The following is a 14,419-nucleotide window of genomic DNA, read 5'->3' as shown; positions in this document are numbered from 1 at the left end:
CTGTGGCTTAGTTGTCTTGAAGTGTTGAGACTAAAAAAGCCAAACCCAAAATAGACATTTCCCTATTCACTCATGCTTAAAAGTACATTTGGATCATGCATGTGATTCATAAAGCCCACTGTATGAATCGTTGTATTTGTTATACAGCAATTGTTCAATTTTTTTTAACATTATTGCTGGATTTTGTCAGGTACTGTGCCTGTTTTTTTCCCTCAGGATTTAGTTTTTGGCTTGTTGCATAAATCAATGATCCCTAATAATTCAAGAGGCTGATTTGGATAGATTGAATCAGCAGCTGAATTAATTAATTGTCATTGGGACGTGTTAAATAACTCATCACTAGGGCCCTGGGTTTGTTTGATCATGTCACATGACCTGGATTTTAAGCTTTTTCATAAAACTTTCCCCTTTTCTTTTTATGTCAGATGGTCCAGCATCATCCTCAGACAATTGCTTTCATTTTTGGTCTAATTTCTGGAAAAGGCTTCAAATAAAGGTTCAAATCCAGGTCATGTGACATGATCAACCAAAACACAGGGCTCTACTCATCATACAACCAGCCATGTGACCAGTAGGGAATAATTCATACACAGTCTCTTATCCCTGGCAGACGAGCATATTCACGAAGCTGAAACGCTCAAATAATCCATTTAGAGTTTCCACAACCTTGTCTGTGTTCTCTATTCGCACCTCACTTAGCACTGTATGCCTGACTAGGACAACACTCCCGCTCTGACTGGACTTTGATAAACAAGACACGTATTTATTTCATGACCAGGGGATATAAAACAGACCAAAAATAGCCCTATTTTCCCTCTCAGGTTAATAAGCAGTCATTTTTCCCTATTCAGTGCAGGCTTTGACATGGTGATATTTGTGATGTTTTTTGAAGTGGGGTTTGTTAAGCTGGTTGATGAAGCCGGAGGGGTAGGTTGATCCAAACACCAGCTGCTGTGTGATGTGAAAACAAGCGTAATGGTCTGTTCTATCATGCCCTTTCCCTTTTCTGGGAATTCAAGTGTGAACCAAACCCTTTCTCTCCCTTCCCTTCTTCCTCTGGTTGTAGCATGTGGCCGTGGGTTTTACAAGTCCTCGTCCCAGGACCTGCAGTGTTCGCGCTGCCCAGCACACAGCTACAACGACCGGGAGGGCTCGTGGCGCTGCGACTGTGAGGACGGCTACTACCGGGCGCTCTCGGACCCAGCCTCTGTGGCCTGCACAAGTAAGTAATGGAGCATTGCTAGGTAAATACAGGAAGGACCTGTCGTAGAGTCTGCATTTATGCACCCATGAACACATGCTTGCACATGCACGCGCACACTCAAGCAACCCTTCCAGACCCCCGCTGCCCACACTGAGAATGTCTGTTCACCATCCAATCCACTCCAGAGCCCATACCAGTCCCCTGCCTCTGCTTCCCAATATGTCTTTATAATTATGTTAATTGACCTGAGTGTGTGTTTTTTCTCTAACCCCCCCACCCCCCCGGCTGGTAGCTAATGAACAGAGGAGCAATTTGCCATTTCCCATCTAAAAGATTGCAATTACAGTCAACAGCAGCACCCCGTGTCTCCATTTGTTCTGGTCAATGTTGCAATTATGTGACAGCCATTGATGACTTGTTTACACAGGCCAGGGGATCCATTTTAGAGGGCGGGGCTAATTTGCTCCCAAATCCACTTCTGTTGCTCCCAAACAGGTTGAATCATGGGGTGCTTTTACAGGGCAATCCCCCCCCCCAATCAATGACTGACTCCACAGAGATGGAGGGAAGGCGAGAGAGAGAGGGAGAGGGAGGGAGAGAGGGGGAGGGAGGGAGAGGACACAGGGACAATGAAATTAGGCCTAATTTAAAGGAACAGTAGCACAGTCAGGGTGGTACAAGGACTGGGCTAATAAGGAGAGGTGGAAAAAAGAACTTCCTCTGTAAATCTGACAGGCTGATTTATCTCAGCGTCTCTCTCTCTCTCTGTCCATATTTGTTCTGGCCAGTCTTAATTCAGTCCTTGACTTGAAACAAGGACAGGACAGACTCTACCTACCTCTTCCCCCTTCCCACCCTCTACCTTCTCCAATCAGAAACTGGTAGGAAACAAAAAGCCCACATTTCCACAGTAACCACTCAGATGATTTTATGAAAGACGGATCCATTTCTTTCTCCACCAAACCCGTCCTGTGGTTTTACTGTCGGAAGATGAAAATAGTAACTTTGCCACTTACATTGACCATTTTTATTTATTTATTTCACCTTTATTTAAGTTATATATTTTTTTGTTATTTCCTGATGCCCTCTGTCTGTTCTGCTGTGAATAATCACATAGGTGGAAACAGAGGTATGAAATGGCCATTGGTCAAGTTGTCTATTTAATAGATTCCACTGTTTATCTACATAAAGACATGCTACGGAACTTTGGCGACTACTAAATATATTTTGAAACCTCCCACTTTGGGCTGGATGTTTCAATGTGTAGTTCATACATGCATGATCTATTAGCAGAATTACTGTCTTACCTCAATTAGCCACAATGGTGAGATGGCGCCGGAGAAGATGGCTGCCGTTTTACAGCCCTCTAACCAATTGTACTATTATGTGTGTTTTTTCGTGTTATTTGTAATTTATTCTGTACATAATGTTTCTGCCATCGTCTCTTATAACCAAAAAGAGCTTCTGGATATCAGGACAGCGATTACTCACCTCGTATTGGACGAAGATTTTTTCTTCAACGAGTCGGACGCGAAGGATATCCTACAGACACCCGACAAGGCCCAAATCCCTGTCATTCGCAGGAGAAAGAGACCGAGATATCGTGGACGTAGGTCGGGGTGCCTTGTAAGGATTCGACGGCAAGCGATGTAAACTGCCTCTTCCATCAATTATATTAGCCAATGTTCAATCATTTGAAAATAAAATAGATGACCTAAGATTACGGTTATCCTACCAAATGGACATTAAAAACTGTCATATCTTATGTTTCACCGAGTCGTGGCTGAACGACGACATGGACAACATACGCTACATCGGCAGGATAGAACGGCAGACTCCGGTAAGACAAGGGGTGGCGGTCTGTGTATATTTGTAAACAACAGCTGGTGCACAAAATCAAATACTAAGGAAGTCTCGAGGTTTTGCTAACCTGAGGTAGAGTATTTTATGATAAGCTGTAGACCATACTATTTACCAAGAGAGTTTTCATCTATATTTTTCATAGCTGTCTATTTACCACCACAATCCAATGCTGGCATTAAGATTGCACTCAATGAGCTGTATAAGGCCATAAGTAAACAGGAAAACGCTCATCCAGAGCCAGCGCTCCTAGTGGCCGGGGACTTTAATTCTACCTAATTTCTACCAGCATGTTAAATGTGCAACCAGAGGAAAAAAAACTCTAGACCACCTTTACTCCACACACAGAGACGCATACAAAGCTCTCCCTTGCCCTCCATTTGGCAAATCTGACCATAACTCTATCCTCCTGATTCCTGCTTCTAAGCAAAAACTAAAGCAGGAAGCATCAGTGACTCGGGTAATAAAAAAGTTGTCAGATGACGCAGATGTTAAGCTACAGGACTGTTTTGCTAGCACAGACTGGAACATGTTCCAGGATTCTTCAGATAGCATTGAGGAGTACACCACATCAGTCACTGGCTTCATCAATAAGTGCATCGATGACGTCGTCCCCACAGTGACCATACGTACATACCCCAACCAGAAGCCATGGATTACAGGCAACATCCACACTGAGCTAATGGGTAGAGCTGCCGCTTTCAAGGAGCGGGACTCTAACCCGGATGCTTATAAGAAATCCCGCTATGCCCTCCGACGAACCATCAAACAGGCAAAGAGTCAATACAGGACTAAGATTGAATCGTACTACACCGGCTCTGACACTCGTCGGATGTGGCAGGGCTTGAAAACTATTACAGACTGCAAAGGGAAGCACAGCCACGAGCTGCCCAGTGACACAAGCCTACCAGACGAGCTAAACCACTTCTATGCAAGCAACACTGAAGCATGCATGAGAGCACCAGCTGTTCCGGATGACTATGTGATCACACTCTCCGTAGCCGATGTGAGTAAGACATTTAAGCAGGTCAACATTCACAAGGCCGCAGGGCCTGACGGATTACCAGGACGTGTACTCCGAGCATGTGCTGACGAACTGGCAAGTGTCTTCACTGACATTTTCAACATGTCCCTGACTGAGTCTGTAATACCAACATGTTTCAAGCAGACCACCATAGTCCCCGTTCCCAAGGACACAAAGATAACCTGCCTAAATGACTACCGACCCGTAGCACTGATGTCTGTAGCCATGAAGTGCTTTGAAAGGCTGGTCATGGCTCACATCAACACCATTATCCCAGAAACGCTAGACCCACTCCAATTTACATACCGCCCCAACAGATCCACAGATGATGCAATCTCCATTGCACTCCACACTGCCCTTTCCCACCTGGACAAGAGGAACACCTATGTGAGAATGCTATTCATTGACTACAGCTCAGCGTTCAACACCATAGTGCCCTCAAAGCTCATCACTAAGCTAAGGATCCTGGGACTAAACACCTCCCTCTGCAACTGGATCCTGGACTTCCTGACGGGCCGCCCCCAGGTGGTAAGGGTAGGTAACAACACATCTGCCACTCTGATCCTCAACACGGGGGCCCCTCAGGGGTGCATGCTCAGTCCCCTCCTGTACTCCCTGTTCACCCATGACTGCATGGCCAGGCACGACTCCAACACCATCATTAAGTTTGCCGACGACACAACAGGCCTACCACAACAGTGGTAGGCCTGATCACCGACAACGATGAGACAGCCTATAGGGAGGAGGTCAGAGACCTGGCCGTGTGGTGCCAGTATAACAACCTCTTCCTCAACGTGACCAAGACAAAGGAGATGATTGTGGACTACAGGAAAAAAAAAGAGGACTGAGCATGCCCCCATTCTCATCGACTGGGCTGTAGTGGAACAGGTTGAGAGCTTCAAGTTCCTTGGTGTCCATCACCAACGAACTATCATGGTCCAAACACACCAAGACAGTCGTGAAGAGGGCACAACAAAGCCTATTCCCCCTCAGGAGACTGAAAAGATTTGGCATGGATCCTCAGATCCTCAAAAGTTATACAGTTGCACCATCGAGACATCCTGACTGGTTGCATCACCACCTGGTATGGCAACTGCTCGGCCTCCGACCGCAAGGCACTACAGAGGGTAGTGCTTACGGCCCAGTACATCACTGGGGCCAAGCTTCCTGCCATCCAGGACCTCTATACCAGGCGGTGTCAGAGGAAGGCCCTCAAAATTGTCAAAGACTCCAGCCACCCTAGTTATAGACTGTTCTCTCTGCTATCGCACGGCAAGCGGTACCGGAGCGCCAAGTCTAGGTCCAAAAGGCTTCTCAACAGCTTCTACCCCCAAGCCATAAGACTCCTGAACAGCTAATCATGGCTACCCTGACTATTTGCACATTGACTCTGCACCGGTATCCCCCTGTATATAGCCTCCCTACTGTTATTTTATTTTACTTCTGCTCTTTTTTTCTCAACACTTTTTTTTTGTTGTTGTTTTATTTGATTTTTTTATAAAAAAATTAATGCATTGTTTATTTATTTATTTATTTATTTGATTTTTTTGGGGGGGGGAATGGATCAGCTTAATATTGCAGATAGATTGTATCTTCTATCAATGTAATTGTCTGCATCACTTCCAATCCCCCATGTTTATTTTTATTTTTTATATATATATTCCCCTTTATTACTTTTCAACCCCACCATCCTTTCCCTACTTGGAGTAAATTAGTGAACAACAACGCCCAGGCCTCTACTTCCGGTCTATACTTACTATCTACACCTTATGGACAGAGTTAATTTTACAATAATTAATATATATATATATATATATATATATATATATATATATATATATATATTTTATTTTTGCTCCTGAACTTCTTCTACTCTCAACCTCTCCGATCATTTTCATGATGTCCATCCGGTTTGCTTCTAAATGCCATATCTTTCTAACTGTGCTCTTTCCCAAAAAGCTCCCAACATACAACCTATATACTTATTATGGACACAGTATGCTTACATTATTAGCTATCTTTGTTATTATTTGTTGTTATTTGTTATTATTCCCATCCTTCAACTCTATTCAATACCTTCCATCTATCTCTTAACACCATCCATATAGGATTTCTATTTGCCATATATATTTCAACCGTACTGTGATGTTTTACAAAAGTTCTGAACCTTTCTATTCTCATTGCTTCTACAGATTGTGAATTAAAAATAAACATTTTTGCTAAAAGTATTATTATATTATTGATTGATTGACTATGACTTTTCAGATCACCCAGTAATGCTATCTGCAAGGTTAGTTCCAGGTAAATATTGCAATCCTTTAGCCATTCCTGGACCTGTGTCCAAAAACAAGCTACAAATGGACAGAACCAAAACAAATGATCTAATGATTCTATCTATTCACAGCAAAATCTGCAGAGCTGGGAAGATTGTATCCCCCATATAAATAACATTCTATTGGTAGCAAGAATTTTATATAATAATTTAAATTGAAAGATTCTAATTTTTGAATCCGGTGTCGTTTTGCGTGTCAGTTCATAAACACTATGCCATGGGATCGTCACGTCAAAGATCTCTTCCCAACTATTTTGCAATCTATATGGGACGGCTGTCAATCCTTTGGTCCTTAAGTGAAACTGATATACTTTTTTATTTATCACAGTTTTCCTTAACCAATTATGTTCTTTAATGCAAGGCCGACAGACAAGTTCCTTACTTTCTCCCCCTTCAACTTTCCTCTTCCACTTTTGCGGTAAGGCTGCAATTATTTGGTTGTAATTTTGGGTAGAGCAGACATTTCCATATGTTTTTGTTAGCTGCATGTGCGACATAACTCCACCAGTCCTACCGATGATATCATTTACGAAGATTATACCTTTTTTAAACATTCTGTCAAAAAATAAAGGTTTTTTGTCAATTAGTATATTTGAATTTAACCACAATATTTGTTGCATTATTTGTTCTGTCGTTTCCGGAGGATTAAATTGAAATTGCAACCAACTTTCTATGGCTTGTTTTAGAAATAGTGACATTTGGGAGATTATTTCTTTTTCAAATAACTGAAAGTGAGAGGTTGTAATCTGAATAAAGGGAAAAAGGCCTTTCTTGAACAGTGGGTGAGACAATCTTACTAATTTGCTTGAGAACCAGTTCGGATTTAAGTATAACTTTTGGATGACTGAAGATTTTAGTGAAAGGTCTAATGCTTTAATATTTAATAATTTCTGTCCTCCGAATTCATATTCGTTATATAAATATGCTCTTTTAATTTTGTCTGGCTTGCCGTTCCAAATAAAATGGAATATTTTTTTCTCATATAATTTAGAAAACTGTTTGCTAGGCGTAGGCAAGACCATAAGCAAATAGGTAAACTGGGATAATACTAAAGAGTTAATCAGGGTGATTTTTCCACAAATTGACAGGTATTTTCCTTTCCATGGTAGTAAGATCTTATCTATTTTTGCTAACTTTCTATTAAAATTTATTGAAGTGAGATCATTTATTTCCTTTGGGATATGTATTCCGAGTATATCCACATCACCATCAGACCATTTTATTGGTAAACTACATGGTAATGTAAAAATTGTATTTTTTAGTGATCCAATACATAATATAGTACATTTGTCATAATTTGGTTTTAATCCAGAGAGGTTAGAAAATGTATCTAGATCCTCTATGAGGCTGTGGAGGGATTCTAGTTGTGGATCTAAAAGAAAACATGAATCATCTGCGTACAATGACACCTTTGTTTTTAAGCCCTGTATTTCTAATCCTCTGATATTATTATTGGATCTGATTTTAATAGCTAACATCTCGATGGCCACAATAAATAGATATGCCGATAGTGGACAACCTTGTTTCACTCCTCTTGACAGTTTAAAACTTTCTGAGAAATAGCCATTATTTACTATTTTACACCTAGGGTTACTATACATGATTTTGACCCATTTTATAAGAGATTCTCCAAAATTGAAATGCTCCAGGCATTTATATATAAATCCCAGTCGAACTTTATCAAATGCCTTTTCGAAGTCTGCTATGAATAGCAGGCCTGGTTTCTCATATTTTCCATAGTGTTCTATTGTTTCCAATACTTGCCTTATATTATCTCCAATGTATCTTCCATGTAAAAAACCTGTCTGATTAGAATGAATAATATCCGACAATACCTTTTTAATTCTATGCGCTATACATTTTGCTAGGATTTTTGCATCACAACACTGAAGTGTAAGGGGCCTCCAATTTTGTAAATGGACTGGATCTTTATATTTTCCACTTGTATCCTGTTTCAGTAATAATGAGATCAGACCTTCTTCTTGAGTGTCAGATAATCTACCTTTTACATAGGAGTGGTTAAAACATGCTAATAACGGTCCTCTTAGTATATCAAAAAGGTTTGGTATACCTCGATTGGTATGCCATCCAACCCTGGAGTTTTCCCGGACTTAAAGTCTTTAATTGCATCCAGAAGTTCCTCCTCTGTAATTTCACCTTCACATGAGTCTTTCTGTGTGGCTGTTAATTTGACATTATCAATAGAAAAAAATCTCTACAATTAGCTTCAGTTAGAGGAGATGGAGGCGACTGAAAAGAAAACATATGCTTAAAGTACTTTGTTTCTTCCTTCAAAATATATTAGGTGAATTATGGGTGACTCCGTCAATTGTAACCAGTTTCATTAAGTTCTTTTTGGTAGCATTCCTATGTTGAAGATTAAAAAGAATTTTGTGCATTTTTCCCCATATTCCATCCAGTTTGCTTTATTTTTATAATATATTACACTTGATCTTTCTTGAATAAGTTTTTCCATTTCTTTTGTTTTTCCTCTAATTTATTCTGAGCCTCTATGTTACAGTTTTTATTGCCATCTATCTGTTCTGTTAGACTTTCTATTTCCTTTCTTAGTATAAACTCTTTTGACCTAAATTGCTTTTGTTTTCGAGATGAGTACTGAATTGCATGGCCTCTAAAGGCACATTTAAAGGTGTCCCATACAATAAGGGGATTCGCTGTACCTATGTTATGTTGGAAAAAGTCAGTTATAAATTCCTTTGTTCTAATTATAAATAAATTATCATCCAATAGGCTTTGATTAAATTTCCAATATCCTCGCCCACGTGGAAATTCAGTCAGAGTAATGTATATGCCTATTATATGATGGTCCGACCGCATTCTGTCCCCTATCAACACTTTTTTTACTTTTGGTGCCAACGAGAATGAGATAAGAAAGAAGTCAAGACGACTAGCTTGATTCAGTCTCCGCCATGTATATCTCACTAGATCAGCATATTTAAGCCTCCATACAGTGGGGGAAAAAAGTATTTAGTCAGCCACCAATTGTGCAAGTTCTCCCACTTAAAAAGATGAGAGAGGCCTGTAATTTCCATCATAGGTACACGTCAACTATGACAGACAAATTGAGAAAAAAAATACAGAAAATCACATTGTAGGATTTTTAATGAATTTATTTGCAAATTATGGTGGAAAATAAGTATTTGGTCACCTACAAACAAGCAAGATTTCTGGCTCTCACAGACCTGTAACTTCTTCTTTAAGAGGCTCCTCTGTCCTCCACTCGTTACCTGTATTAATGGCACCTGTTTGAACTTGTTATCAGTATAAAAGACACCTGTCCACAACCTCAAACAGTCACACTCCAAACTCCACCATGGCCAAGACCAAAGAGCTGTCAAAGGACACCAGAAACAAAATTGTAGACCTGCACCAGGCTGGGAAGACTGAATCTGCAATAGGTAAGCAGCTTGGTTTGAAGAAATCAACTGTGGGAGCAATTATTAGGAAATGGAAGACATACAAGACCACTGATAATCTCCCTCGATCTGGGGCTCCATGCAAGATCTCACCCCCGTGGGGTCAAAATGATCACAAGAACGGTGAGCAAAAATCCCAGAACCACACGGGAGGACCTAGTGAATGACCTGCAGAGAGCTGGGACCAAAGTAACAAAGCCTGCCATCAGTAACACACTACGCCGCCAGGGACTCAAATCCTGCAGTGCCAGACGTGTCCCCCTGCTTAAGCCAGTACATGTCCAGGCCCGTCTGAAATTTGCTAGAGCGCATTTGTATGATCTAGAAGAGGATTGGGAGAATGTCATATGGTCAGATGAAACCAAAATAGAACATTTTGGTAAAAACTCAACTCATCGTGTTTGGAGGACAAAGAATGCTGAGTTGCATCCAAAGAACACCATACCTACTGTGAAGCATGGGGGTGGAAACATCATGCTTTGGGGCTGTTTTTCTGCAAAGGGACCAGGACGACTGATCAGTGTAAAGAAAATAATGAATGGGGCCATATATCGTGAGATTTTGAGTGAAAACCTCCTTCCATCAGCAAGGGCATTGAAGATGAAACGTGGCTGGGTCTTTCAGCATGACGATGATCCCAAACACACCGCCCGGGCAATGAAGGAGTGGCTTCATAAGAAGCATTTCAAGGTCCTGGAGTGGCCTAGCCAGTCTCCAGATCTCAACCCCAGAGAAAATCTTTGGAGGGAGTTGAAAGTCCGTGTTGCCCAGCGACAGCCCCAAAACATCACTGCTCTAGAGGAGATCTGCATGGAGGAATGGGCCAAAATACCAGCAACAGTGTGTGAAAACCTTGTGAAGACTTACAGAAAACGTTTGACCTGTGTCATTGCCAACAAAGGGTATAAAACAAAGTATTGAGAAACTTTTGTTATTGACCAAATACTTATTTTCCACCATAATTTGCAAATAAATTCATAAAAAATCCTACAATGTGATTTTTCTCATTTTGTCTGTCATAGTTGACGTGTACCTATGATGAAAATTACAGGCCTCTCTCATCTTTTTAAGTGGGAGAACTTGCACAATTGGTGGCTGACTAAATACTTATTTTCCCCACTGTATATCTACTAGTTCTAATGTATCCATGACATTCACAATTTCCTTAAGAGCATGTGGGTGATTGTTTGTGGTGTGATTTCCTTTTCGGTCCATTGAGCTATTTAAAACAGTATTATAATCCCCCACCATAATAATATTGTCTTGAGTTGCTTGCAGGCTTGATAATTTATTATATATATTGTCAAAGAATTGTGGATCATCATTATTTGGTCCGTAAAGGTTAATGAGCCATATCTGTTTATGGTCCAATACCATATTTAAAATAATCCATCTACCTTGCGTATCTATTTGGACAATTTGCACATTCGGATCGAAATTACTATTAATTAATATCATCACCCCTTTTGAATTTCTTTGCCCATGGGAGAAGTATATTTCCCCCCCCCATTCTTTTTTCCACGCTACTTCATCTCGAATTGTTGAATGAGTTTCCTGTATACAATAGATATTATATTCTTTCTCTTTGAGCCATGTAAATATTGTTCTTCTTTTGTTATTATCAGCTAAGCCATTACAATTATAACTGGCTATACTTATTTCACCATACACCATAATGAGATACAAGTTTCAAGTCTATTTATCATTATATATGTTTGTAAATTTACCAATAAAACATAGCGTAATGATTGAGTGTCCATATAGCTGTACCGTGATATTTGCATTGCTACGGAGTAACCCTTCAATTGTTCTCCACTAATTCCCCCGCTAAAGCCCCTCCCCATCCCAAGTTGAGCCGTCATCCCAGTGATCAGCATCCCACCCACGTCCCTCCGTATCCCTAAGGCCCCGAGAGGCCAGGACCCATCCATCGAAAAACAGCACACAGTGCCACCCACAAAACAGAAGCAGGTTAACTGCCAAAAGCATTTCCAATGCTTTCACCTCTATATATATATATATATATATATATATATATATATATATATATATATCTATATAACTATTATTATTTTTTTAATTATGCATATCCTATTTTCCATCATTATCAATTAATATGCGTAATAATGTCAGCAGTTCACGCATAGGATTCTAACATATAACCCGGATTGCCATTGTATTACATTTAATTCATTGACAAGCAATTATTATCCTAGCAAATAATTCCTGCGGTCCATCCCATACCCCCCCCAACATCCCCACCCCCCCACAAGGGTAGGTAACAACACATCTGCCACTCTGATCCTCAACACGGGGGCCCCTCAGGGGTGCATGCTCAGTCCCCTCCTGTACTCCCTGTTCACCCATGACTGCATGGCCAGGCACGACTCCAACACCATCATTAAGTTTGCCGACGACACAACAGGCCTACCACAACAGTGGTAGGCCTGATCACCGACAACGATGAGACAGCCTATAGGGAGGAGGTCAGAGACCTGGCCGTGTGGTGCCAGTATAACAACCTCTTCCTCAACGTGACCAAGACAAAGGAGATGATTGTGGACTACAGGAAAAAAAAAGAGGACTGAGCACGCCCCCATTCTCATCGACTGGGCTGTAGTGGAACAGGTTGAGAGCTTCAAGTTCCTTGGTGTCCACATCACCAACGAACTATCATGGTCCAAACACACCAAGACAGTCGTGAAGAGGGCACAACAAAGCCTATTCCCCCTCAGGAGACTGAAAAGATTTGGCATGGATCCTCAGATCCTCAAAAAGTTATACAGCTGCACCATCGAGAGCATCCTGACTGGTTGCATCACCACCTGGTATGGCAACTGCTCGGCCTCCGACCGCAAGGCACTACAGAGGGTAGTGCTTACGGCCCAGTACATCACTGGGGCCAAGCTTCCTGCCATCCAGGACCTCTATACCAGGCGGTGTCAGAGGAAGGCCCTCAAAATTGTCAAAGACTCCAGCCACCCTAGTCATAGACTGTTCTCTCTGCTATCGCACGGCAAGCGGTACCGGAGCGCCAAGTCTAGGTCCAAAAGGCTTCTCAACAGCTTCTACCCCAAGCCATAAGACTCCTGAACAGCTAATCATGGCTACCCTGACTATTTGCACTGCCCCCCCACCCCCACCCCATCTTTTTACGCTGCTGCTACTCTGTTAATTATTTATGCATAGTCACTTTAACTCTACCCACATGTACATATTACCTCAACTACCTCAACTAGCCGGTGCCCCCGCACATTGACTCTGCACCGGTATCCCCCTGTATATAGCCTCCCTACTGTTATTTTATTTTACTTCTGCTCTTTTTTTCTCAACACTTTTTTTGTTGTTGTTGTTTTATTAGATTTTTTTATAAAAAAATTAATGCATTGTTGGTTAAGGGCTGTAAGTAAGCATTTCACGGTAATGTCTACACCTGTTGTATTCGGCGCATGTGATTTGATTTGATTTGAAATCCCTAGTTTGAAAGCGACTATTTTTGTAGAATGTGTGCTGCGCCATTTTCCCTACATTTTCCCCCATGTGGGCCAGCCTTTGTGGGGTCTGGTCTGGTCTGGTCTGGGGTAGAATTCAATAGTAATTGAAAGTGAATTTACATTGCTTGAGTAAACAACTTGATTGACAGATTTTTAAATGGGCGCTTGTAAACCACCCTATCTTAGGCTCTGTACAAACAGAGAGACAGATCTCTGCAGCACATGGATTAGGAATGTCTTTATGAGACTAAGATTGGACGAAGGGGAAGATAAAGATTAAACATGGATATGTTGGGAGAGGTAATTCACTGCAACAGTCAAAAACGGAAATTAAGACACTAGTTTTGAAAAGGCGTCGGACAATATATTTTCCATTATCATTGTTGCAAATATTGCGTGTTGAGAGAGAAGGGAAAATACATTGTATGATATTGTTTTTCCAATATTTGCTCACTCCATTCTTATGCAAAGCCAGGAGATAATGAGAAATATATGAGGATGGCACTGCAGGAAGGCTGGGAGCATTTTTCAAGAAGCGGAGCAAACCCTTGAAGCCGCTGACAGGTTGGGGAGTGGGCATCAATCATGTGACAGCTGTGAGCAGTGCTGGTGCTAGCAGGGTCTGAAAAGGGCAGTTTTGAGCAGCCATCTCCCCCCTTCCTCCCCTCTCCCCCCTCTCGCCCCCGTCGTCCCACTCAAATTTGCCACCTCAACAAGTTGACATCTCACAGAGAGGGAGAAGGAGAGGGAGAGGGAGAGAGAGAGGGAAAGAACGAGAAATGGAGAGAGAGAGAGAGAGAGAGAGAGAGAGAGAGAGAGAGAGAGAGAGAGAGAGAGACAGAGACAGAGAGAGAGAGAGAGAGAGAGAGAGAGAGAGAGAGAAAGAGAGAGACAGAGAGAGAGAGAGACAGAGACAGAGAGAGAGAGAGAGAGACAGAGAGAGAGAGAGACAGAGACAGAGACAGAGACAGAGACAGAGACAGAGAGAGAGAGAGAGAGAGAGAGAGAGAGAGAGAGAGAGAGAGAGAGAGAGAGAGAGAGAGAGAGAGACAGAGAGAGAGAGAGAGA

The 14,419-nt window shown here is 41.6% G+C and overlaps 1 protein-coding gene across 10 annotated transcripts in view; it reads left to right on the top strand.

The window, feature by feature from the left end:
* LOC121549019 (ephrin type-A receptor 7) overlaps positions 1–14,419 on the top strand; it is a 99,813-nt gene that overhangs the window by 19,618 nt on the left and 65,776 nt on the right. For all 10 annotated transcript variants that reach the window (XM_041860799.2, XM_041860797.2, XM_041860789.2 and 7 more), the window contains exon 4: positions 1,067–1,222. In XM_041860799.2, coding sequence (XP_041716733.2) covers positions 1,067–1,222 — 156 coding nt within the window. The remainder of the gene's footprint in view (positions 1–1,066; positions 1,223–14,419) is intronic.

This window comes from Coregonus clupeaformis, chromosome 33, assembly GCF_020615455.1.
Source record: "Coregonus clupeaformis isolate EN_2021a chromosome 33, ASM2061545v1, whole genome shotgun sequence".
NCBI classification, from domain to species: Eukaryota; Metazoa; Chordata; class Actinopteri; order Salmoniformes; family Salmonidae; genus Coregonus; species Coregonus clupeaformis.
This window is presented reverse-complemented; position numbering and strand designations above follow the sequence as displayed.